General features: G+C 51.1%; 2 protein-coding genes across 2 annotated transcripts; one reads left to right on the top strand and one right to left on the bottom strand.

Moving 5' to 3' along the window:
* Nucleotides 1-1,170: 1,170 nt before the first annotated feature.
* Nucleotides 1,171-4,786, bottom strand: LOC132357117 (uncharacterized protein CXorf49 homolog). Its single transcript, XM_059910418.1, has 5 exons — nucleotides 3,542-4,786; nucleotides 2,716-2,872; nucleotides 2,110-2,186; nucleotides 1,796-1,841; nucleotides 1,171-1,211 (listed from the first exon to the last, which is right to left on the bottom strand). Exons 1-5 carry the CDS (start codon nucleotides 4,784-4,786, stop codon nucleotides 1,171-1,173), a joined length of 1,566 nt encoding a protein of 521 aa, XP_059766401.1.
* Nucleotides 4,787-15,759: 10,973 nt separating this feature from the next.
* Nucleotides 15,760-19,375, top strand: LOC132357116 (uncharacterized protein CXorf49 homolog). Its single transcript, XM_059910417.1, has 5 exons — nucleotides 15,760-17,004; nucleotides 17,674-17,830; nucleotides 18,360-18,436; nucleotides 18,705-18,750; nucleotides 19,335-19,375. The coding sequence occupies exons 1-5, from the start codon at nucleotides 15,760-15,762 to the stop codon at nucleotides 19,373-19,375; spliced, it is 1,566 nt and encodes a 521-aa protein (XP_059766400.1).
* The last annotated feature ends 3,335 nt before the right edge of the window (nucleotides 19,376-22,710 follow it).

Below are 22,710 nucleotides of genomic sequence, written 5' to 3'. Positions count from 1 at the left end.
CTCCCTGAATCACATCTTTCTCCCTCAAGGGAGATTATCCCTGATTACTTTTATTCACACACAGGGACACACAGTCACCAACCTGGAATGTCCTATCTACCATCATACCCCCTTTTGTGTAGCAAAACACCGGTCTTTCGGGAAGGCGGTCAGGCAGAACCACCCTCGCCTCACTCAAACACAAATCTGTCCCTCTGAGTCTCAGGCTGGTACAGCCCTGGGTCCCGGCTGAGGGAAGGAAGTGCTCCCCAACCTCCAGTGAGGGGGAAATCGAACATGGAGTTCAGACTCAATCTCGTGTGTCCTAAAGAGGCAGTCTGGGAGATTGAGCTGGGACACGGAAATATCATTTCCAGGAAAATCTGTGTCATGGGGCGGGTGGAAGAGTATTTGACGGGGACCATGCAAGAACACAGACCTACTAACCACACTTGCCATAGAACCTGACGGGCCAATTTCCACTCAAGGGTATAGAGACGACCAGGCTGGAGGAGGGTGGTCAGCTGGCTAGGGCAGGGAGGATGTGAAAGCTTCCAGATTGGAGCTCTGGAAGGGGGTCATGAGTTCCTGCTGATGGGGAGGGGGAATGGCAGAGATGAATGGGAACCGCCAGACCCCAAAGGAGGAGGGGGGTTTGGAGAGAACTACAAGAGGGCCTTCGGGGGAAAGGGAGGACGTGCCAATGTGGCCTGGCAGAGCACACACAGGACCCAGACCTGGGACACTCCGCTGGCTTGACTGCAGGGATGGTAGCAGAGGCTGGCCCAGAGTCCCCACCACAGGATGCCAGAGATACTGTTCTGGAAAAGGCTCTGACGTGGAGCAGCGCCCCGCCCCGGCCCCCTACCCCTACCCCTACCCCTCCAGAGAGAAGGCAGAACACAGAACACAGAATAGGAGAGGTACTTTAATTGGAAACTGCTGTGAAACTGGGGCGGGGCGGGGGCAAAACAAGGGGGAGAGGAAGCCCTAGCTGAGGCAGAACAGGAGGGAACGAGCTTGGCCACAGCTCCCGGGCCCCAAAGGTACCAGCTGCTCCTCTTGCAGGAAGACGCTGGGCTCAACCTGTGAAACAGCGGAGTCAGGGAAGAGCCTCAAGCCAGGGCCAGCCCCCAGCCCTGCTCAACAGCCAGGACTGTGGGAAGGGGTACGGTGTGTGTAACACTCACTTCAAAGGGTCTGGAACTTGTCAGCCTGGTACTGCATGGCGGCTGCAACAGGGACAGGCATTAGCAGGCGCTCCAGACAGAGGGATATAGAAGCCCGTCCCCCTATCCCCGTGAGGAACCGCCTAGCCCTGCAACCTGAAACCCCCTCCAGACCCGATGCAAAGAGCTCTGGGCCTGATCACTCCCCACCACCCAAATTGAATGTGGAACCGGTTCCTAAAGGGAAACAAAATGTGCCAGCAGCTCTCATGCTGTGGGCCATGCCACAACCAGTCAGAACTCGTCACACAAACAAACAAACAATCCAACAAGAACCTTAGAAGCCACACCAAGCAGCAGTTCAAGGAAAAAATCAACGAGGCATCTCTAAAAGTCCTATCAGAAGGAGATTCCCTAGGACTGGTCTGGTTGGCAAAGTGTGCATGCAGTCCAGACAGTACTTTGCTACTTGTACACACGCCCAGCTGTACATGCACAGCCGGCTCCAGGGCCAGGCCTGCTAGGTTCTCCTCCCCACAGGGATGTTGGTCCCTGCGAGGCCGACTGCACCTGCAGCCCACCCCCACCCCAGGTGCCCACCTGGGTTCTGCACTAAGACACCGCTCTCCGTCCCTGGTTCCTCATACCAAGTTGCTCCTTAAGGTCGTCTATTTCTCTCTGTAGCACGAGACACTAGGCCAGCAGACACAGGAGGAAGAGAAATGATTAGTATACTCTGGCCTCCTCTCTCCTCCACCTTCTCCTCTCTCCAGGGCCCTCCATCCCAAAGCCGGGTGGCTAGACTGGCAAGGGCTCCTCAGTGGAAAGGAGGTGGGCTCCCCTCCGTGGGGTACGCGATGGGGGCAGGGGAGGGGGGGCCCCACACATGTCAGTTGAACTTGGACCCAGATCCCGCCCTCGAGTTTGGGCCTGCATTTCCAGGAGCCAGAGGAAGCATTACCCAAGGACAGCCCGGCGTTCCCAGTGGCTGCTGCTGCCTTTCCGGTCTTGGGGGATGGTCAAGTGGCTCCCGGTCACCTGAGAGGGAAAGGACACACAATCCAGCTTCCCAGGCTCCCAGTGAGGTGGAAAGGGCCAAGCGGGGTCTAACGTGAGGTGAGGCAGCACCACCCTCCGCTGGCAACAAGCCGCCCCTGCTCTGCCCAGCAGCCCGAACCTTCTCTCTGGGCCTGCCTCCCCTGTTCCCCGGGGGCAGCCATTTCGCCACCGCGGTCCCCAAAGACTGTGGCTCTGGATTCGACCCTCCCAGAGCTGCAGCCACAGCCAGCACGTGGGAGAGCAATGTGGGCGAACAGGACTTAACAGAAAAGGCTGTTCCCCTGCAAGTCTACACCCGGAGGAGCTGTTTGGGGCACTGCCACCGATCACCCCGGCCGCACAAACCCCACACAGAGGATGATGTGGCTCAAGGCCAGCCCTGCCAGCACCCCGTCTCCTGTGGGAGAAGCTGCCTGGGAGCAAGGCTGTGCCCCCAGCAGAGACAGAGCCAGAGGTTTCTGTCCTCAACCCCTCTCCCCTCCCCTCATATCAAACCCACGACACTCACCTGAGGGGACAGGCCCCCTGGGCATGACTTCTCCTGGGTTCAGGGCCAAGGGCTCTGAGTTTCCTGGATCTTGGGGGCCTCTGGTGTTGAGGTCGCCACTGCTGGCTTTTCCACGATGCATGCGTGGAAAAGATGTGCCTGGCCTGTAAGCTGGCAGCTGAAACAAGAATTTCTCACCGATTTGGACTAAGGATGTGTGTGTGTGGGGTGTGTGGGGTGTGTGTGTATGTATGTGTGTGTGTGTGTGTGTGTGTGAGAGAGAGAGAGAGAGAGAGAGAGAGAGTGTTGTGTGATTCGCGGCCGGGGTGAGGCAGGGAATTGGGAAGGGAATTGAAAGGCTGATCTCATTAGCACTTTCTCCCTCAGTCAGCCCCAGGCCAGCAGGCAGAGCTGATCTAGGGACAACAGTGGGGCACTGAGAAAGCCCAGGTCCCCTGCAAGGAAGGTCTGGGGAACAGCTAGGAAGTAGGAATCAGGAAGCTGGTGAGTCTAAATACTGAGGCTTTTGGGGGAAGCTTTTAAGGGATCCCCCGACCCAATTCAGCTACCAGCCCTCCCTTCCATCCCAGCCCCAGTCTCGCAGAGGAGGCTGGAAACAGGCCGAGGGTGGAGAACCGGGCCCAGCACACCCGAAGTGCTACCTTAATGTTTGTCCCTAGTAAAAGGAGCCCGACCTGGCATCCTAATGACCCAGTGACCGAGGGGCACCCAATGACGACCCCTGAGGGATGGACAGAGGCAGCATGGGTGAAGACGTGTGTCCTGGGGGCGGTTGGAGCGGGGGTGGGGGAAGAGTGGGGAGAGAGGAGGAGCATGGCCTACTCACTCGGCGCTTTGCGGCTGGGTCTCTATTTGGGTCCTTATCTTCTCCCGCCACCGCCTCAGACTCCCTTGCCCGCCTGGCCACGGATTTCTTCCCAGCGCCGGTGTGCTTGGACTGTTCGGTTCCCAAAGGGACCAAGGTATACCTCTTGGATCTCCCAAGCAGCAGAATACCAGAGATTGGGGGCAAGGTGGCCGGTTCCAGGGCAGTTGCCGAGATTCGCTCTCCCCCGGAAGGGAAGGTTGTCCCCAGGGCAAGTTTGGAGGCTCCCCTGAGGGATTTCTTCTCCTGGGCTCCCTTCTTCCTAGGAGTGACCCGCGGCAGGCCACCTGCAGCAGCAGCAGCAGCAGCAGCTCCCGGGTAGCTGGGCCTGCTGCCCCCCTTCCCCCAGAGCACGCTCCGCATTTTCTTAGGGGAAGAGATGCCCTGCTCTCCCACGTCCTGCGTTTCCACAACCGAAGTGAGTCCTCGCGGAGCCGAGGACAGGGAAGAGCCTGGCACGTGAAGAAAATTCTCCCTGACTTGGAAATTCGAGTGTCTGGGAGTGTCCCCGGGATCCTCGGGTGTGCTGGGCTCGGCCTGGCCTCCTCCTCTGGGGTAAGTGCTCACCGTCATCAGCTGTGTCTCACTGAACTCATCTGAGGACTCGGGGTTGGACAGCAGCCAGGCCAGGCCTTCCTCGGGGAGCCGCTGGCGATCCGCAGCCACGTTCAACCTACGCTTAGGGCCTCTCTCAGGGTTCGCCCAGGCCCGGCCCGCTTCGGGCCCACCGAGGTGGAGAGGGCGGGCCGGAGCTGGCGGCGCTTCCCCACAGCTCTGGTCGGGCGCTCCTCGACCGCCGGGACCCGCCTCGAGGCCGGCCCACACGGCGGACACTTCGAAGGCGGCGCAGCTCGCCGGGGACGGGTGTCTGCGGACGCCCAGCACGTCGCACTCGGCCAGCTGCAGCAAGATGGCCGCCGCAGACTCCTCGTCCAGGAGGTCCCTCGTGTCGTCAGCCGGGGAGCCAGGTCGGCCTTCGGGGCCCCACGGCACCGGCCCTCCCGCTTCCAGCATCTCCCGCTCCGACTGGAAGCCCTCGGGGTCCGGGAAGCCGCCCCCGCCCTCGCCGCTCCGCGGCTCCCCGGGCTCGGGGCCTGGGTCGGGTCCCCATGGGACTGTGGGGCCGGCCGGGCCGACGCCGGCCCGCTCCCCGCCCTCTGGGCCGAAACCCGTTCCCCACACAGACACCTCATCGGGGGAGCTCATGTCGCGACCCTGGCGGCGCCGGAACCGGGGCGACGGTCGATGGCCCGAGTCGCGGTCGCGGGCGCGGTCACGGCGGGTGAGGCGGGCGGCGCTCAGAGGGCAGCGGCAGCCACCTCACGCGCCGCACGAGCTCGCCTCAAACGAGACGACGCGCGGCTTCCAGCGCGCCTCCCACGCCCGCGCCGCGGCCTCCTCATTGGTCCGGGCCCCGCCAACCAGCGGGCGCCTTGTTCGCCTGCCGCCTCGAGGCCTAACCAATGGGGTCGAGGGCCTCTGGTTTGCCCCCAAGCCTGTGGGCGGTCCGGGCAGTGGGCTGGCGAAGGGGATGGTGGGAGTGCCTCCCTCTGTCAAGCCTCTCGGCCCGCCTCCTCCTGTCCCGCCTCCCCTTTCCGGTTAGAGTCACAGCTGCTCTGAGCCTCCGTCTCCCATCTACACAGGGGGTCGGGGAGTTAGGGCGCTGGGCTCCACGGGTGGTGAGGATGAAACGTCAAGATGGAGGCGCTGGACGCCTAGCACGCGCCGAAAGCATTTGCCAGCCTCCCTTCCACCGCAAGCCTTATGACCCAACAGGAGAATGGGCACGGGAGTCCCGCAGTCAGTGATCAGGGGTCGGCCAGAGAGCAAAGGGATCGTATTTTCGTTCTGTAAGGTCTCTGTCTCAACTGCTCCATCAAATGTGGCTCAGCAAACGTTATTGGCAGGCGGGTTTGCCGGACAGACTGGGGTTGGCCTCGCTCCATCAGCCCTTCCCCCGCTCTGAGGCAAATTCAAAGAAGAGGAAATCGCAGTGGCCAGTTACACCCCAAGAGATGCTCCCCACCGCTGATCCTGGAGATGTGAGCTAAAACCACGAATCGGGTTTCACACACTAGGTTGACAACCTTCAAAGAGCTTAACCATTCCGAGGGTGGGAGAGGTTAGGAGCAAACCCCTGTGGCGGTGGTGCAAGAGATCCATTTGGGAGGTAATCTGGCAGAATCCATTGAAAGCAACTTAGTGCCAGCACGGACTCTGTGCCTGGCACTCTTCTAAGCGCTGGGCATAAATAGTAATGCATCCGCGTGACACGCCTAGAACTATAGTACCAACTATTACTGGCCTCTTACCGGTGAGGAAACAGGCACTGAGAGGTTCAGCCACTGGCCCAAGGTCATTCGGCTCGTGGGGATCAGCGGCAGGATTGAAACCAATCAATCTGACTCCAGAGTCCTTGCTTTGAGCCCAAGATCTTAAAACTGGAAGGAAAAATAAAAGCTATTTCCTCCATGTTCCGGCAAGTCCGCTGCCTGGTACTTCTTCCGGAGACACGCTGGTACCTGTAGTGTACAAGAACACAGGCACAAGGGTGTTGGTGATGGGAAAAACTGGGAACACTCCAAATTCCCATCAGTAAGGAAATGGATGAATGCAACGTGGCTTAGCATCCAGTAGCATAAAGCGTGGCAGTCCAAAGGAATGCATCAGGCCATTCTCACAGCCTTCGAAAGCATCCGCCTGACTTCAAACTGTAAGTTGCAGAACGATGGCTTTGGATTCACATTTGTAAATTAAAGCACTTGCGTGCGTGGGCACACACACACACACACCAGTCAATCCTATGTAATATATGAGAATTCATTCAAGTATATGTACAAGTATGTTTTAAAGTTTTGAAGGACGCACAACCAAGGCCTACCAGTTGTGATGGCGGTGGGTGTGGATAGCCAGGTGTCTCTCAATTTTTCTTGGAACTGTCAGTTCTCAGCTTCCCTGAGCTGAGCAGTACTGATGTCTGGGGAGTGGTCCCTCTCTTGGTTTCTATATGGCCCATGGATGTTAGAATTTCCCTTGTCTGCCACCCAACTCCTACTCTGACACCCCTCCATTCCTCCCATACCTTCCTTCTGCTCTTTCCCTTTCATACTCCTCTGCCTTCAGTCACCTCTCTCTCCTGCATCCTGCTCTGGCTGACCTCCTGGAGAGTCCTGGGATGTCTGAACCCCTCTTGTCTGTGGAACTCAAAGGCCCAGTTTTCTGGGTCTGCACCTGAGAAGCTGGCCATGCTGGAGAAGTTACAGAGCAGGGGAGATTGGGTGCACTGTAAATCTGCAATCCTCCTCCTCGAGCCTGCCCCCGATGGTGCCTGCCTGTTTGTGGATACCGCCCTCTTCCACTTCTCCCAGTGACTTTTTAAGTCATGGTGTGCTATTTCAAATATGTTAAAATGAATAAGGAAGGATATAGCAAAATCTCCTGCATCCACCAGCATCCTATGAAACATTACCGGTGGATCCAGTGGAAGCCTCCGTCTTCCCTCTCACCATTTCCACTCCCTTCCTCCCTCCCCCATAGAGAGACTCCCAGAACTTCTTCTCACCTTCTCCACTCTCTTCGTCCCTGTGGCTCTCCTACCTGCTCTTCCCCTGCATCCCATATGTCTCCAATGATGTCACTAATCTCTGCTTTACCCCCCTACACTCACCAGGATCCAATACTGGTTTTGACTTACTCTCTTGGCCTGGGGTGGGAGCCAGTGTCAGAGGTTCCTCTTGGCCTTCCCAAGGTGATAGCTCTTACTCCACAGACCAATGACCCAATGTGCAGGTCATTGCTCCAACTGCCAAGTGTATCACTTAGAATTATCAGCTTGGGGACTGGAGAAATGACCACTATGTTGGTCCAGGGACCCAGTCAGCTCACCGTGAACTGATATCTATCCCCAACTCCTTTTACTGCCAGAATCTCATAAGCCCCACTCTAACAGGGCCCCATCATGACACTTTGGGCTTCCGGGATCAATGTCAGCTCAGAACCTGTGGCCAGTAGTCCTAGACATGTCTGTGTCCAGTGCCAGTGTGCAGTCACCCAAGCATCTAAGAAAACTGCTATAAACATTTGCATACAGATTTTTTGCGAATGTAAGTTTTCATTTCTCTTGGGTAAATATCTAGGAGTTAACTTGCTGGATTGAATCGTTAGTGTAGTTTTAACTGTTTCCAGAGCGTCTGTACCATTTTTTGCATTCTCACCAACAATGCAGGGGAGTTCTAGCTGTTCCTCAGTCTCTCTAGCACTTGGTATTGTCTGTATTTTGTTTTTATTTCAGCCATGCTTATAGCTATGTTGTGGTATTTCATTGTGGCTTTAGTTATTTCCCTAATGACTAATGAGGTCAAACATCTTCTCAATAGCTTACTGGCCATCCAGTAAGCACAATGTCAGTTCGATTTTTTTTTTTTTTGCTCATTATTTATTGGGTTGTTTGATTTCTTATTACTGAATATCGAATGTTCTTTATCTCTTTCGGATACAAGTTCTTTACCATGTGTGCTTTGCAAATATTGTTTCCCAGTCTGTGGCTTATGCTTTCAAAAACAAAGAAACAGACAACACAATTTAAAAATGGGCAAAGGAATTGATTAGATATTTCTCCAAAGAAGACACATAAATGGCCTACAGGTATATGAAAAATGCTCAACATCACTAGTCATCAGAGAAATGCAATTCAAAACCACAATGAGTTATCACCTCAAAACTGTTAAGATGGCCAGTATTAAAAAAAAAAACAAAACAAAACTTAAAATAGCAAGTGTTGGCAAGGAAGTGAAGAAAATGAACCCCTTGTGCATTGCTGGGGGGAGTGTAAAATGGTGCACCCACCATGGAAAACAGTATGGAAGCTCCTAAAAAAATAAAAATAGAACTCCCATATGATCCAGCATTCCCACTTCCGTATATTTACATTTACATTACAAACTAATTGAAATCAGGATCTTGCATAGATTATTGCACTCCCATGTTCATTGCACCATTATTCACAATAGCCAAGAGATGAAAACAACCTAAATATCTGTCAACAGGTGAATGGATAAAAGGTAGTATATATAATGTATACATATAACAGAATATTATTCAGCCTTTAAAAAGAAGGAAATCTTGCTATATGCTGTAGTATGGATGAACTTTGAGGATATTATACTAAGTGAAGTAAGCCACTCACAAAGGACAAATACTGCATGTTTCCACTTATATGCGGTATCTAAAGTAGTCAAACTCTTAGAAGCAGGAAGTAGAATCCTGGTTGCCAAGGGCTTGGGGGAGGGGGAAATGGGGAGTTGTTGTTCAATGAGTATAGATTTGCAGTCATGCAAGATGAAGAATTCTGGAGCTCTGATTACAACAATGTTCATATAGTTAACAACATTGTACACTAAAAAATTTGTTAATAAGGTCGGTTTCATATTATGTGTTTTGGCAATAAAAATAAGTTAAAAAATAAAATGCCTTATTCAGTGGCTTTTCATATATTCCCAGTTGTGCATCTATCACAATCAATTTTAGGATATTTTTGTTAGCCCAAGAAGATGCCCTGTATCCCTTAGCCATCACCCCCTACCCCCCAACCCACCCCAGCCCTATAGGCAAGTAATAAACTACTTTCTGTCTCTATGATTTGCCTAGTTAGGAAATTTTGTATAAATGGAATCACACAATATATAGTACGTTTTGTCTGGCTTCTTTCACTTAATATAATGTTTTTGAGGTTCACTCATGTTGTAGCATGTATCAGTACTTCAGTTATTTTTATTGCCAAATAATATTCCATGGTATGGCTATACCACATTTTATTTATACATTCTTCAGTTTTTGGGCATTTGGGTTATGTTTAGTTTGGGAATATTATGGATAATATTCCCAAACTAAATGCTGTTACGAATATTCATATACATTTTGAGTTCATGAGTTTTTTTGTGAACATATGTTTTCAGTTCTCTTAGGTAGATCCCTAGGAATGGACATTCTGGATCATATGGTAACTCTATGTTTAACTTTTTAAGAAAATACCAGAATATTTTCCAAAGAGATTCAACTATTTTACATTATCACCAGAAGTGTATGAGGATTCAAATTTCTCCAAATCCAAATATTTGTTATTATCTGTATTTTGGATTATAGCCATCCTATTGTTTTTGCAACATGGTATCTCATTATGGTCTTGATTTATATTTCCCTACTGACTAGTGGTTCTGAACATCCTTTCATATGCTTATTAACCGCTTCTATACCTTCTTTGGTGAAATGTCTATACAAATCTTTTACCCAATTTTTTAATGGGGTCATTTTCTTATTTATTTATTATTCTTATTCTTTATTCTGGATACAAGTTCTTTGTTAGATCTGTGACTTTCAAATATTTTCTCCCAGTCTGTACCTTGTCTTTTCATTTTCTGAATAGTGCCTTCTGAAGCATAAATGTTTTAAATTTTGATGAAGTCCAATTTATCAAGTTTTTCTTTTATGGATCATGCTTTTGGTGTTATATCTAAGAAATCATTGCCTAACTCATGTTTACAAAGATTTTTCTCCTAGGGTTTCTTTTAACAGATTTATAGTTGTAGGTTTTACTTTTAAGTCTCTGATCCATTTTGCATTAAGTTTTGTGTGTGCTGTGAAGTAAGGTTCTAAGTTTGTATTTTTGCATGATATCCAGTTGTACCAGCACCACGTGTTGAAAAGACTATCCTTTCCCCATTGAATTGAGAATCATTGACCATAAATATAAGGAGAGTTCGTTATTTCTGAACTCTCAATTCTGTTCCATTGATCTCTCTCTATGTCAGTACTACACTAACTTGATTATCTGTATTTTTATAGTAAATAGTTTACTATTATAGTAAACTATTACTATAATACTACTAATACTATAGTAGTATAGTATACTATAGTAGTATTATAGTAATAGTTTATAGTTTTGAAATCAGAAAGTGGACGTCTTCCAGGTTTGTTCTTTTTCAAAGTAGTTTTGGATATTCTGTTTTGTTTTGTTTTGTTTTGTTTTTCATTTCCATATGAATTTTTGGATCAGCCTGTGAATTTTTACAAAGAAAGCCTGCTGAAATTTCGATAGAGATTGAATTGAATCTATATATCAATTTGGGGAGAATTACCATATAAATATTGAGTCTTACAACCATGAACATGCAATGCCTTTCCATTTATTTAGATCATCTTTAATTTCTCTCAACAAACATCAATTTGTGTTTCTCAGTGCATAAGTATTACATTTGGTTTGTTAAATATATGCCTAAGCATTTTATTCTTTTTGATGCTATTGTAACTAGAAGTAAGTGTTCCTTAATTTCATTTTTGGATTATTTGCTACATGTATATAGCAATAAAATTTGTTTTATGTATTAATCTTGTATTCTGTGATCTGCTGAACTTCCGTATTAGTTCTACCATTAGAACCATTTTTGTGGATTCCTTAGGATTTTCTGCATATGAAATCATGTCATCTGAGAATAAAAAAATTTCCTTTTTTATTTCCTATCTGGATGACTTTTAGTCCTTCTTCTTCCCTGTTTGAACTGGCTCAAACTTCCAGTGCAATAATGAATAAAAGTAGTGAGCATGTCTTTGTTGCTGACTTTAGGGGAAAAGTATGCAGTCTTTCACTACTAAATATGTTAGCTGTAGGTTTTTCATAGATATTCTTTATCATGCTGAAGAAATTTCTTTCTATTCCTAGTTTTTTATTGTTTTTATCATGAAAGGTGGTCGAATTTTGTCACATGCTGTTTGTGTGTCAGTTAATATGATAATGTTTCAGTGCTTTCTTCTTTTAAAATAGTGTATTACATAAATTGATTTTTAGATGTTAAACCAACCTTGTATTTCTAGAATAAATCCCACTTGGTTATGGTATATAATCCTTTTTATATGTTTCTGAATTCAGTTTGTTAATATTTTCTTGAGGGTTATTTCATCTATATTCATGAGAAAGATTGGTATGCAATTTTCTTTATTTTGGATGTCTTTGTGTGTTTTGGGCATCAGGGTAATTGTGCTGGTCTCAGCCAATCGATAGTGATCCTGTCAGCTAGAAATACCTGGAGGCACTCACCTGGACTCCAAGGCGAGCCCCCACAGATATTTCCCCTTTCAGAACCAATGTTGTGGTTGAACTAGCCCTTGTGGTTCTTATTATAATTGCAAGATGCACCTCAGCAGTAACCTTTAGGAAACTTTGAAAGGAGGAAGTTTATTACTCACAAGTCCTGGAGGGTACATGGCATGCCTTGGACCACACAGAAAGGTTGTGGGTGGAGAAAGAGAGCTGGGACCTGGGGTTATGTTTTTATCGGGGTCAAGAGTGAGGGGCCTAGGGTTTCTCAGATTCACTCTTTATTGATGAATTTAAAACAGAATGGGAATTAAAGTACAAGAAGGGAAAAACAAGCAGCCAAAGGGTCAGTTATCTAAGTCAATCAGAGATCTCTAAAACAAAGGAAGCTTCAGGGGTGTGGTGGCCTGGCTCTTTACCTAGTCGTGTAGCTGGCAATTTGTTCTTTTTGATATAGCTGTCTTTGAAGTGGTGCCTCAGCAATCAGAAGCTTAATGTCAGGCACTTGCATTACAATTAAAAAAAAAAAACACTGTCAGAGGCTCACACTACAGTAATATTGGCCTACTAGAGCTATTTTGAAAGTGTTCATTCCTCTTCTATTTTCTGGAAGAATTTCTGGAGTGTTGCTATTATTTCCATCTGAAATGTTTGATAGCATTCAGCAGTGATGCCATCTGGACAGGAGCATCATTGTGGGAAGATTTTTAATTATTAATTTAATTGACTGTCTATTATTGAGTCTGTTTTGAAGTTTGTGTCTCTCTACAAATTTTTTCATTGCATATATGTGTCTAATTTGTTGGTATAAATTTTTTCATACTATTTTCTTATAATTTTTAAAATTCAATAGGCTCAATGGTGATGTCTCCTTTTTCAGTCCTGATTTTAGTGATTCCTTAGGAATCTCTTTTTTTCTTCTTGGTCAGTCTGCCTAAGGTTTGTGATTTGTTATCTTTTGGTTTCATTGTGTTGTCCAAAAAAATTAATCAATAGTCAATCTAAGAAAAATGGAAATTTTTATTTGAGCCAACCTGAGGACTATAACATAGGAGACAATCTTCAGAAAACTCTGAGGACTGTTCCACCCATTGGAGGTAAAACCGTTATATAAGTTTTTGAGACAAAGTAGCATATTAATAGTTTACATAGTCCAACAAGGCGAGTAGTGGGTATTAATGACCCATTACAGGATTGAGAAAGGAAAGTTACTCTTAAGGAGTTACCTTGCTGGTTCCAGGAGGAAATTTCTTTTCTTTCTTTCTTTTTTTTTTTTTTTTCTGTTTTTTTTTTTTTTTTGCGTGTGGGCATTCCTGTATCTTTTAAGGGGATCTAGTTAATGTATAATGTGATGCACAAATCACACTAAAGGGGAGGGGGTAGTGGCTCAAATGGGCAGAGAGAATTTTATGTTTAAAATTTTTCTTGTCCTGCCTGAAAATAATTTTATTTCATTAATTCCACTTTTGATCATTAATCTTTCAATAGGAAGCATTAGGTGATCAAGTATTTGGTCCCTAAATGTTAGGGTGATTCTTTACCTGCCTTGGGTCCATCATGTCCCTTGATGCTGGGTCCTAATAGCCCGGTTCTTTCTTTCCTTTTAGGGGGTGGTACTAGTAAGATGTCTGGCAAGGAATAACGGTCAATTCCAAGTTGTCCAATAGGACTTGCACCAATTTTACCTTGCATGTGCATTGTGCATGTCCATTATTTTATAGAGAACTATAGATGTGATCAATAGTTCCCAGTTGTTTAGATATCATTATCTTAGTAGGAGCAGGTGATACACAGTGCAAAAAACAAGAAACTAAAACTTTATAAGTTACACAAACTGTAATCAAAGTTGGCAATAGGAGGAACAATATCATTAGTAAAGATTTAAGCCAATATCCTCTTGAACCAAACCATTTTCCTAGCATTTCCCTTAAACTGGGAAGAGGATCATTCAGAGTGGAAATCTGATTTTTCAGACCCACCATAAGGGGGGGTTGCATTACAAGACTCGTCAGGTATAAAAACACAACATTCACTATGTATTATAGCATAAGCTCCCCCTTGAGAGGTGTTAGAATATTGAGGGCCATGCAATTCTGTAGGACTGCTTTTCTCATCATGGAAATTTCTGAACTGAGCAAACAAATGGCTTGGTTACTATCATTTAAGGATTGCTGGGTGAATTTTGTTAAAGCCTCTGTATGTAATGATATCTTCTATTCCAAGTGAAGGAATAAATATTGCAGCCAAATAATCATACCATTGGAAAACTGATTGAACCCAACATGCCAACATTGAAAGCAGAATGACAGCAGCTGTTTTCAAGGCTACCTGTAGGTGACATTGAGCCTAAAGGAAACCAATTGTACACCATCCTAACCAATCTGGGGAGATCCAAGGCCATAAATTTGTTCCATAAACCTATTGGGTCCTGTTAGGAGCTATCCCACCATTTTAACATCTAGTGAAAACCGTCTTTCAGACCTTGAAACATACACCCAAAGGTTATCAAACATTAGATAGGATTAATTTGGGATTTAAAAACATTGACTAATGTGGATCTGATGCCATCGTTCTGCAACTTGCAGCTTGAAGTCAGGCGGATGCTTTCGAAGGCTGTGAGAATGGCCTGATGCATTCCTTTGGACTGCCACGCTTTATGCTACTGGATGCTAAGCCACGTTGCATTCATCCATTTCCTTACTGATGGGAATTTGGAGTGTTCCCAGTTTTTCCCATCACCAACACCCTTGTGCCTGTGTTCTTGTACACTACAGGTACCAGCGTGTCTCCGGAAGAAGTACCAGGCAGCGGACTTGCCGGAACATGGAGGAAATAGCTTTTATTTTTCCTTCCAGTTTTAAGATCTTGGGCTCAAAGCAAGGACTCTGGAGTCAGATTGATTGGTTTCAATCCTGCCGCTGATCCCCACGAGCCGAATGACCTTGGGCCAGTGGCTGAACCTCTCAGTGCCTGTTTCCTCACCGGTAAGAGGCCAGTAATAGTTGGTACTATAGTTCTAGGCGTGTCACGCGGATGCATTACTATTTATGCCCAGCGCTTAGAAGAGTGCCAGGCACAGAGTCCGTGCTGGCACTAAGTTGCTTTCAATGGATTCTGCCAGATTACCTCCCAAATGGATCTCTTGCACCACCGCCACAGGGGTTTGCTCCTAACCTCTCCCACCCTCGGAATGGTTAAGCTCTTTGAAGGTTGTCAACCTAGTGTGTGAAACCCGATTCGTGGTTTTAGCTCACATCTCCAGGATCAGCGGTGGGGAGCATCTCTTGGGGTGTAACTGGCCACTGCGATTTCCTCTTCTTTGAATTTGCCTCAGAGCGGGGGAAGGGCTGATGGAGCGAGGCCAACCCCAGTCTGTCCGGCAAACCCGCCTGCCAATAACGTTTGCTGAGCCACATTTGATGGAGCAGTTGAGACAGAGACCTTACAGAACGAAAATACGATCCCTTTGCTCTCTGGCCGACCCCTGATCACTGACTGCGGGACTCCCGTGCCCATTCTCCTGTTGGGTCATAAGGCTTGCGGTGGAAGGGAGGCTGGCAAATGCTTTCGGCGCGTGCTAGGCGTCCAGCGCCTCCATCTTGACGTTTCATCCTCACCACCCGTGGAGCCCAGCGCCCTAACTCCCCGACCCCCTGTGTAGATGGGAGACGGAGGCTCAGAGCAGCTGTGACTCTAACCGGAAAGGGGAGGCGGGACAGGAGGAGGCGGGCCGAGAGGCTTGACAGAGGGAGGCACTCCCACCATCCCCTTCGCCAGCCCACTGCCCGGACCGCCCACAGGCTTGGGGGCAAACCAGAGGCCCTCGACCCCATTGGTTAGGCCTCGAGGCGGCAGGCGAACAAGGCGCCCGCTGGTTGGCGGGGCCCGGACCAATGAGGAGGCCGCGGCGCGGGCGTGGGAGGCGCGCTGGAAGCCGCGCGTCGTCTCGTTTGAGGCGAGCTCGTGCGGCGCGTGAGGTGGCTGCCGCTGCCCTCTGAGCGCCGCCCGCCTCACCCGCCGTGACCGCGCCCGCGACCGCGACTCGGGCCATCGACCGTCGCCCCGGTTCCGGCGCCGCCAGGGTCGCGACATGAGCTCCCCCGATGAGGTGTCTGTGTGGGGAACGGGTTTCGGCCCAGAGGGCGGGGAGCGGGCCGGCGTCGGCCCGGCCGGCCCCACAGTCCCATGGGGACCCGACCCAGGCCCCGAGCCCGGGGAGCCGCGGAGCGGCGAGGGCGGGGGCGGCTTCCCGGACCCCGAGGGCTTCCAGTCGGAGCGGGAGATGCTGGAAGCGGGAGGGCCGGTGCCGTGGGGCCCCGAAGGCCGACCTGGCTCCCCGGCTGACGACACGAGGGACCTCCTGGACGAGGAGTCTGCGGCGGCCATCTTGCTGCAGCTGGCCGAGTGCGACGTGCTGGGCGTCCGCAGACACCCGTCCCCGGCGAGCTGCGCCGCCTTCGAAGTGTCCGCCGTGTGGGCCGGCCTCGAGGCGGGTCCCGGCGGTCGAGGAGCGCCCGACCAGAGCTGTGGGGAAGCGCCGCCAGCTCCGGCCCGCCCTCTCCACCTCGGTGGGCCCGAAGCGGGCCGGGCCTGGGCGAACCCTGAGAGAGGCCCTAAGCGTAGGTTGAACGTGGCTGCGGATCGCCAGCGGCTCCCCGAGGAAGGCCTGGCCTGGCTGCTGTCCAACCCCGAGTCCTCAGATGAGTTCAGTGAGACACAGCTGATGACGGTGAGCACTTACCCCAGAGGAGGAGGCCAGGCCGAGCCCAGCACACCCGAGGATCCCGGGGACACTCCCAGACACTCGAATTTCCAAGTCAGGGAGAATTTTCTTCACGTGCCAGGCTCTTCCCTGTCCTCGGCTCCGCGAGGACTCACTTCGGTTGTGGAAACGCAGGACGTGGGAGAGCAGGGCATCTCTTCCCCTAAGAAAATGCGGAGCGTGCTCTGGGGGAAGGGGGGCAGCAGGCCCAGCTACCCGGGAGCTGCTGCTGCTGCTGCTGCTGCAGGTGGCCTGCCGCGGGTCACTCCTAGGAAGAAGGGAGCCCAGGAGAAGAAATCCCTCAGGGGAGCCTCCAAACTTGCCCTGGGGACAACCTTCCCTTCCGGGGGAGAGCGAATCTCGGCAACTGCCCTGGAACCGGCCACCTTGCCCCCAATCTCTGGTATTCTGCTGCTTGGGAGATCCAAGAGGTATACCTTGGTCCCTTTGGGAACCGAACAGTCCAAGCACACCGGCGCTGGGAAGAAATCCGTGGCCAGGCGGGCAAGGGAGTCTGAGGCGGTGGCGGGAGAAGATAAGGACCCAAATAGAGACCCAGCCGCAAAGCGCCGAGTGAGTAGGCCATGCTCCTCCTCTCTCCCCACTCTTCCCCCACCCCCGCTCCAACCGCCCCCAGGACACACGTCTTCACCCATGCTGCCTCTGTCCATCCCTCAGGGGTCGTCATTGGGTGCCCCTCGGTCACTGGGTCATTAGGATGCCAGGTCGGGCTCCTTTTACTAGGGACAAACATTAAGGTAGCACTTCGGGTGTGCTGGGCCCGGTTCTCCACCCTCGGCCTGTTTCCAGCCTCCTCTGCGAGACTGGGGCTGGGATGGAAGGGAGGGCTGGTAGCTGAATTGGGTCGGGGGATCCCTTAAAAGCTTCCCCCAAAAGCCTCAGTATTTAGACTCACCAGCTTCCTGATTCCTACTTCCTAGCTGTTCCCCAGACCTTCCTTGCAGGGGACCTGGGCTTTCTCAGTGCCCCACTGTTGTCCCTAGATCAGCTCTGCCTGCTGGCCTGGGGCTGACTGAGGGAGAAAGTGCTAATGAGATCAGCCTTTCAATTCCCTTCCCAATTCCCTGCCTCACCCCGGCCGCGAATCACACAACACTCTCTCTCTCTCTCTCTCTCTCTCTCTCACACACACACACACACACACACATACATACACACACACCCCACACACCCCACACACACACATCCTTAGTCCAAATCGGTGAGAAATTCTTGTTTCAGCTGCCAGCTTACAGGCCAGGCACATCTTTTCCACGCATGCATCGTGGAAAAGCCAGCAGTGGCGACCTCAACACCAGAGGCCCCCAAGATCCAGGAAACTCAGAGCCCTTGGCCCTGAACCCAGGAGAAGTCATGCCCAGGGGGCCTGTCCCCTCAGGTGAGTGTCGTGGGTTTGATATGAGGGGAGGGGAGAGGGGTTGAGGACAGAAACCTCTGGCTCTGTCTCTGCTGGGGGCACAGCCTTGCTCCCAGGCAGCTTCTCCCACAGGAGACGGGGTGCTGGCAGGGCTGGCCTTGAGCCACATCATCCTCTGTGTGGGGTTTGTGCGGCCGGGGTGATCGGTGGCAGTGCCCCAAACAGCTCCTCCGGGTGTAGACTTGCAGGGGAACAGCCTTTTCTGTTAAGTCCTGTTCGCCCACATTGCTCTCCCACGTGCTGGCTGTGGCTGCAGCTCTGGGAGGGTCGAATCCAGAGCCACAGTCTTTGGGGACCGCGGTGGCGAAATGGCTGCCCCCGGGGAACAGGGGAGGCAGGCCCAGAGAGAAGGTTCGGGCTGCTGGGCAGAGCAGGGGCGGCTTGTTGCCAGCGGAGGGTGGTGCTGCCTCACCTCACGTTAGACCCCGCTTGGCCCTTTCCACCTCACTGGGAGCCTGGGAAGCTGGATTGTGTGTCCTTTCCCTCTCAGGTGACCGGGAGCCACTTGACCATCCCCCAAGACCGGAAAGGCAGCAGCAGCCACTGGGAACGCCGGGCTGTCCTTGGGTAATGCTTCCTCTGGCTCCTGGAAATGCAGGCCCAAACTCGAGGGCGGGATCTGGGTCCAAGTTCAACTGACATGTGTGGGGCCCCCCCTCCCCTGCCCCCATCGCGTACCCCACGGAGGGGAGCCCACCTCCTTTCCACTGAGGAGCCCTTGCCAGTCTAGCCACCCGGCTTTGGGATGGAGGGCCCTGGAGAGAGGAGAAGGTGGAGGAGAGAGGAGGCCAGAGTATACTAATCATTTCTCTTCCTCCTGTGTCTGCTGGCCTAGTGTCTCGTGCTACAGAGAGAAATAGACGACCTTAAGGAGCAACTTGGTATGAGGAACCAGGGACGGAGAGCGGTGTCTTAGTGCAGAACCCAGGTGGGCACCTGGGGTGGGGGTGGGCTGCAGGTGCAGTCGGCCTCGCAGGGACCAACATCCCTGTGGGGAGGAGAACCTAGCAGGCCTGGCCCTGGAGCCGGCTGTGCATGTACAGCTGGGCGTGTGTACAAGTAGCAAAGTACTGTCTGGACTGCATGCACACTTTGCCAACCAGACCAGTCCTAGGGAATCTCCTTCTGATAGGACTTTTAGAGATGCCTCGTTGATTTTTTCCTTGAACTGCTGCTTGGTGTGGCTTCTAAGGTTCTTGTTGGATTGTTTGTTTGTTTGTGTGACGAGTTCTGACTGGTTGTGGCATGGCCCACAGCATGAGAGCTGCTGGCACATTTTGTTTCCCTTTAGGAACCGGTTCCACATTCAATTTGGGTGGTGGGGAGTGATCAGGCCCAGAGCTCTTTGCATCGGGTCTGGAGGGGGTTTCAGGTTGCAGGGCTAGGCGGTTCCTCACGGGGATAGGGGGACGGGCTTCTATATCCCTCTGTCTGGAGCGCCTGCTAATGCCTGTCCCTGTTGCAGCCGCCATGCAGTACCAGGCTGACAAGTTCCAGACCCTTTGAAGTGAGTGTTACACACACCGTACCCCTTCCCACAGTCCTGGCTGTTGAGCAGGGCTGGGGGCTGGCCCTGGCTTGAGGCTCTTCCCTGACTCCGCTGTTTCACAGGTTGAGCCCAGCGTCTTCCTGCAAGAGGAGCAGCTGGTACCTTTGGGGCCCGGGAGCTGTGGCCAAGCTCGTTCCCTCCTGTTCTGCCTCAGCTAGGGCTTCCTCTCCCCCTTGTTTTGCCCCCGCCCCGCCCCAGTTTCACAGCAGTTTCCAATTAAAGTACCTCTCCTATTCTGTGTTCTGTGTTCTGCCTTCTCTCTGGAGGGGTAGGGGTAGGGGTAGGGGGCCGGGGCGGGGCGCTGCTCCACGTCAGAGCCTTTTCCAGAACAGTATCTCTGGCATCCTGTGGTGGGGACTCTGGGCCAGCCTCTGCTACCATCCCTGCAGTCAAGCCAGCGGAGTGTCCCAGGTCTGGGTCCTGTGTGTGCTCTGCCAGGCCACATTGGCACGTCCTCCCTTTCCCCCGAAGGCCCTCTTGTAGTTCTCTCCAAACCCCCCTCCTCCTTTGGGGTCTGGCGGTTCCCATTCATCTCTGCCATTCCCCCTCCCCATCAGCAGGAACTCATGACCCCCTTCCAGAGCTCCAATCTGGAAGCTTTCACATCCTCCCTGCCCTAGCCAGCTGACCACCCTCCTCCAGCCTGGTCGTCTCTATACCCTTGAGTGGAAATTGGCCCGTCAGGTTCTATGGCAAGTGTGGTTAGTAGGTCTGTGTTCTTGCATGGTCCCCGTCAAATACTCTTCCACCCGCCCCATGACACAGATTTTCCTGGAAATGATATTTCCGTGTCCCAGCTCAATCTCCCAGACTGCCTCTTTAGGACACACGAGATTGAGTCTGAACTCCATGTTCGATTTCCCCCTCACTGGAGGTTGGGGAGCACTTCCTTCCCTCAGCCGGGACCCAGGGCTGTACCAGCCTGAGACTCAGAGGGACAGATTTGTGTTTGAGTGAGGCGAGGGTGGTTCTGCCTGACCGCCTTCCCGAAAGACCGGTGTTTTGCTACACAAAAGGGGGTATGATGGTAGATAGGACATTCCAGGTTGGTGACTGTGTGTCCCTGTGTGTGAATAAAAGTAATCAGGGATAATCTCCCTTGAGGGAGAAAGATGTGATTCAGGGAGTAAAGGGAGTAGAGGCTGGTCCAGGTTCTGTAAGGCATTGAATGAGCAAAAGCAAGGGTCGGATCTGTTTTGTTCAAGGGTTGTTGTTAAATTCCCAAAACATAGGAGGGGGATGATGCAGAAGTCACCAAACCCCACGACAGGGTGTCGGGATGCTCAAAATGTTGGATTCGCTGGAGGAGGCTCTCGATCCTACTCTGTGATCCTATGATGTCTGACAACTACTGTGGGTGTGGATGGAATGAGATTGGGAAGGGTGGCTCCTCAGAGTAGCTCATCTTAGAATCAGGGGACCCATATATGAGACCACCCAACATGAGCTACCCGGGACAGGGGCGGGATGGGCGCAGTGAGGATGGGAAGTAAGGAGTGACTGCACCTGGACAATGGGAAGCACTTGGGTCCACCCTTCCCCCATATTCTCACCCTGACTCGCTTCCAGAGTTCATGGCATGAGCTCAGGCGGACAGACCACATGTGGGATGGGACAGTCACAGACCTCAGGGTCAGAAAAGAACGTTCGTGGGACTTAATCCTTCCACTCAAACCCCTCCCTGGAGAAGGTGGGCTTGACTGCTTAGTTTACAGCTTTGACCCTGAACCTGATCCACTGGTTATTGCTTGGCGGTGTAGCACATCTCGCTGCTGTCTGCGTAACTAAGTTTGGCAGAGACCTTCCAGCTGAGGTTTCTGCTCACCGAGACGTGCAGGCAACTTGTGCCCGGGGAGAAGTCCAGCACCAGCACCAGCACCGCCTGTCGGCAGAGGGGGTCTCGGGGCTGTGGTCACCAGTGTGAGGAAATAGAGAAGCTTGTTGAAAGGGAGGTGACATGGGAGGGCGTGACCTCAACCCTTGGTGATGCATTTTCCCTGCCTCCCTTCCCTCCACTGAGCACACAATCTCTCTGTTCCGTGTTCTGACCAACTACCACAGAAAAATGTTGCTGGAAACATGTATATCACAGGCTGTGGCTTGGCCCTGAGCTTTCCAGTTCCAGAGGGAAATAGTGGCAGGTCATACATCTGGCCCCCGTGTGTCGGAGGAGGTCAGAACCCCACCCTCATTCAGTTCACCCCATTTGCCTTTCCCCTCAAGCCCCTTCTCCAGCCTGGGAGACAGTGGCGGCTGGCCTGGAGAGCCCTAGACCCCATCCTGCCTGCTTCTGCTCCCTGCCCAATTACTGGGAAGATGCCCCCTCCCCACCCCACCCGCTCCACACCAGCACCAGCCCAACCACAGGCCAACTGCTCTCTCTGACTCTTGGGGGGAACTGATACAAACAAAGAAGGTAGGTGTAGGTGAGCTCTGGAGAGGGAGCTGGGTGTGGTGGGCAGAGTAATCATGCCCAAAGATGTCCAAATCCTAATCCCTGCTCTGGGACTCCAGAGTCCTTGCTTTGAGCCCAAGATCTTAAAACTGGAAGGAAAAATAAAAGCTATTTCCTCCATGTTCCGGCAAGTCCGCTGCCTGGTACTTCTTCCGGAGACACGCTGGTACCTGTAGTGTACAAGAACACAGGCACAAGGGTGTTGGTGATGGGAAAAACTGGGAACACTCCAAATTCCCATCAGTAAGGAAATGGATGAATGCAACGTGGCTTAGCATCCAGTAGCATAAAGCGTGGCAGTCCAAAGGAATGCATCAGGCCATTCTCACAGCCTTCGAAAGCATCCGCCTGACTTCAAGCTGCAAGTTGCAGAACGATGGCATCAGATCCACATTAGTCAATGTTTTTAAATCCCAAATTAATCCTATCTAATGTTTGATAACCTTTGGGTGTATGTTTCAAGGTCTGAAAGACGGTTTTCACTAGATGTTAAAATGGTGGGATAGCTCCTAACAGGACCCAATAGGTTTATGGAACAAATTTATGGCCTTGGATCTCCCCAGATTGGTTAGGATGGTGTACAATTGGTTTCCTTTAGGCTCAATGTCACCTACAGGTAGCCTTGAAAACAGCTGCTGTCATTCTGCTTTCAATGTTGGCATGTTGGGTTCAATCAGTTTTCCAATGGTATGATTATTTGGCTGCAATATTTATTCCTTCACTTGGAATAGAAGATATCATTACTCATACAGAGGCTTTAACAAAATTCACCCAGCAATCCTTAAATGATAGTAACCAAGCCATTTGTTTGCTCAGTTCAGAAATTTCCATGATGAG

This window comes from Balaenoptera ricei, chromosome X (assembly GCF_028023285.1).
Source record: "Balaenoptera ricei isolate mBalRic1 chromosome X, mBalRic1.hap2, whole genome shotgun sequence".
NCBI classification, from domain to species: Eukaryota; Metazoa; Chordata; class Mammalia; order Artiodactyla; family Balaenopteridae; genus Balaenoptera; species Balaenoptera ricei.
Note: the sequence above shows the minus strand (reverse complement) of the source record. Positions and strands in the feature narration are given on the sequence as shown.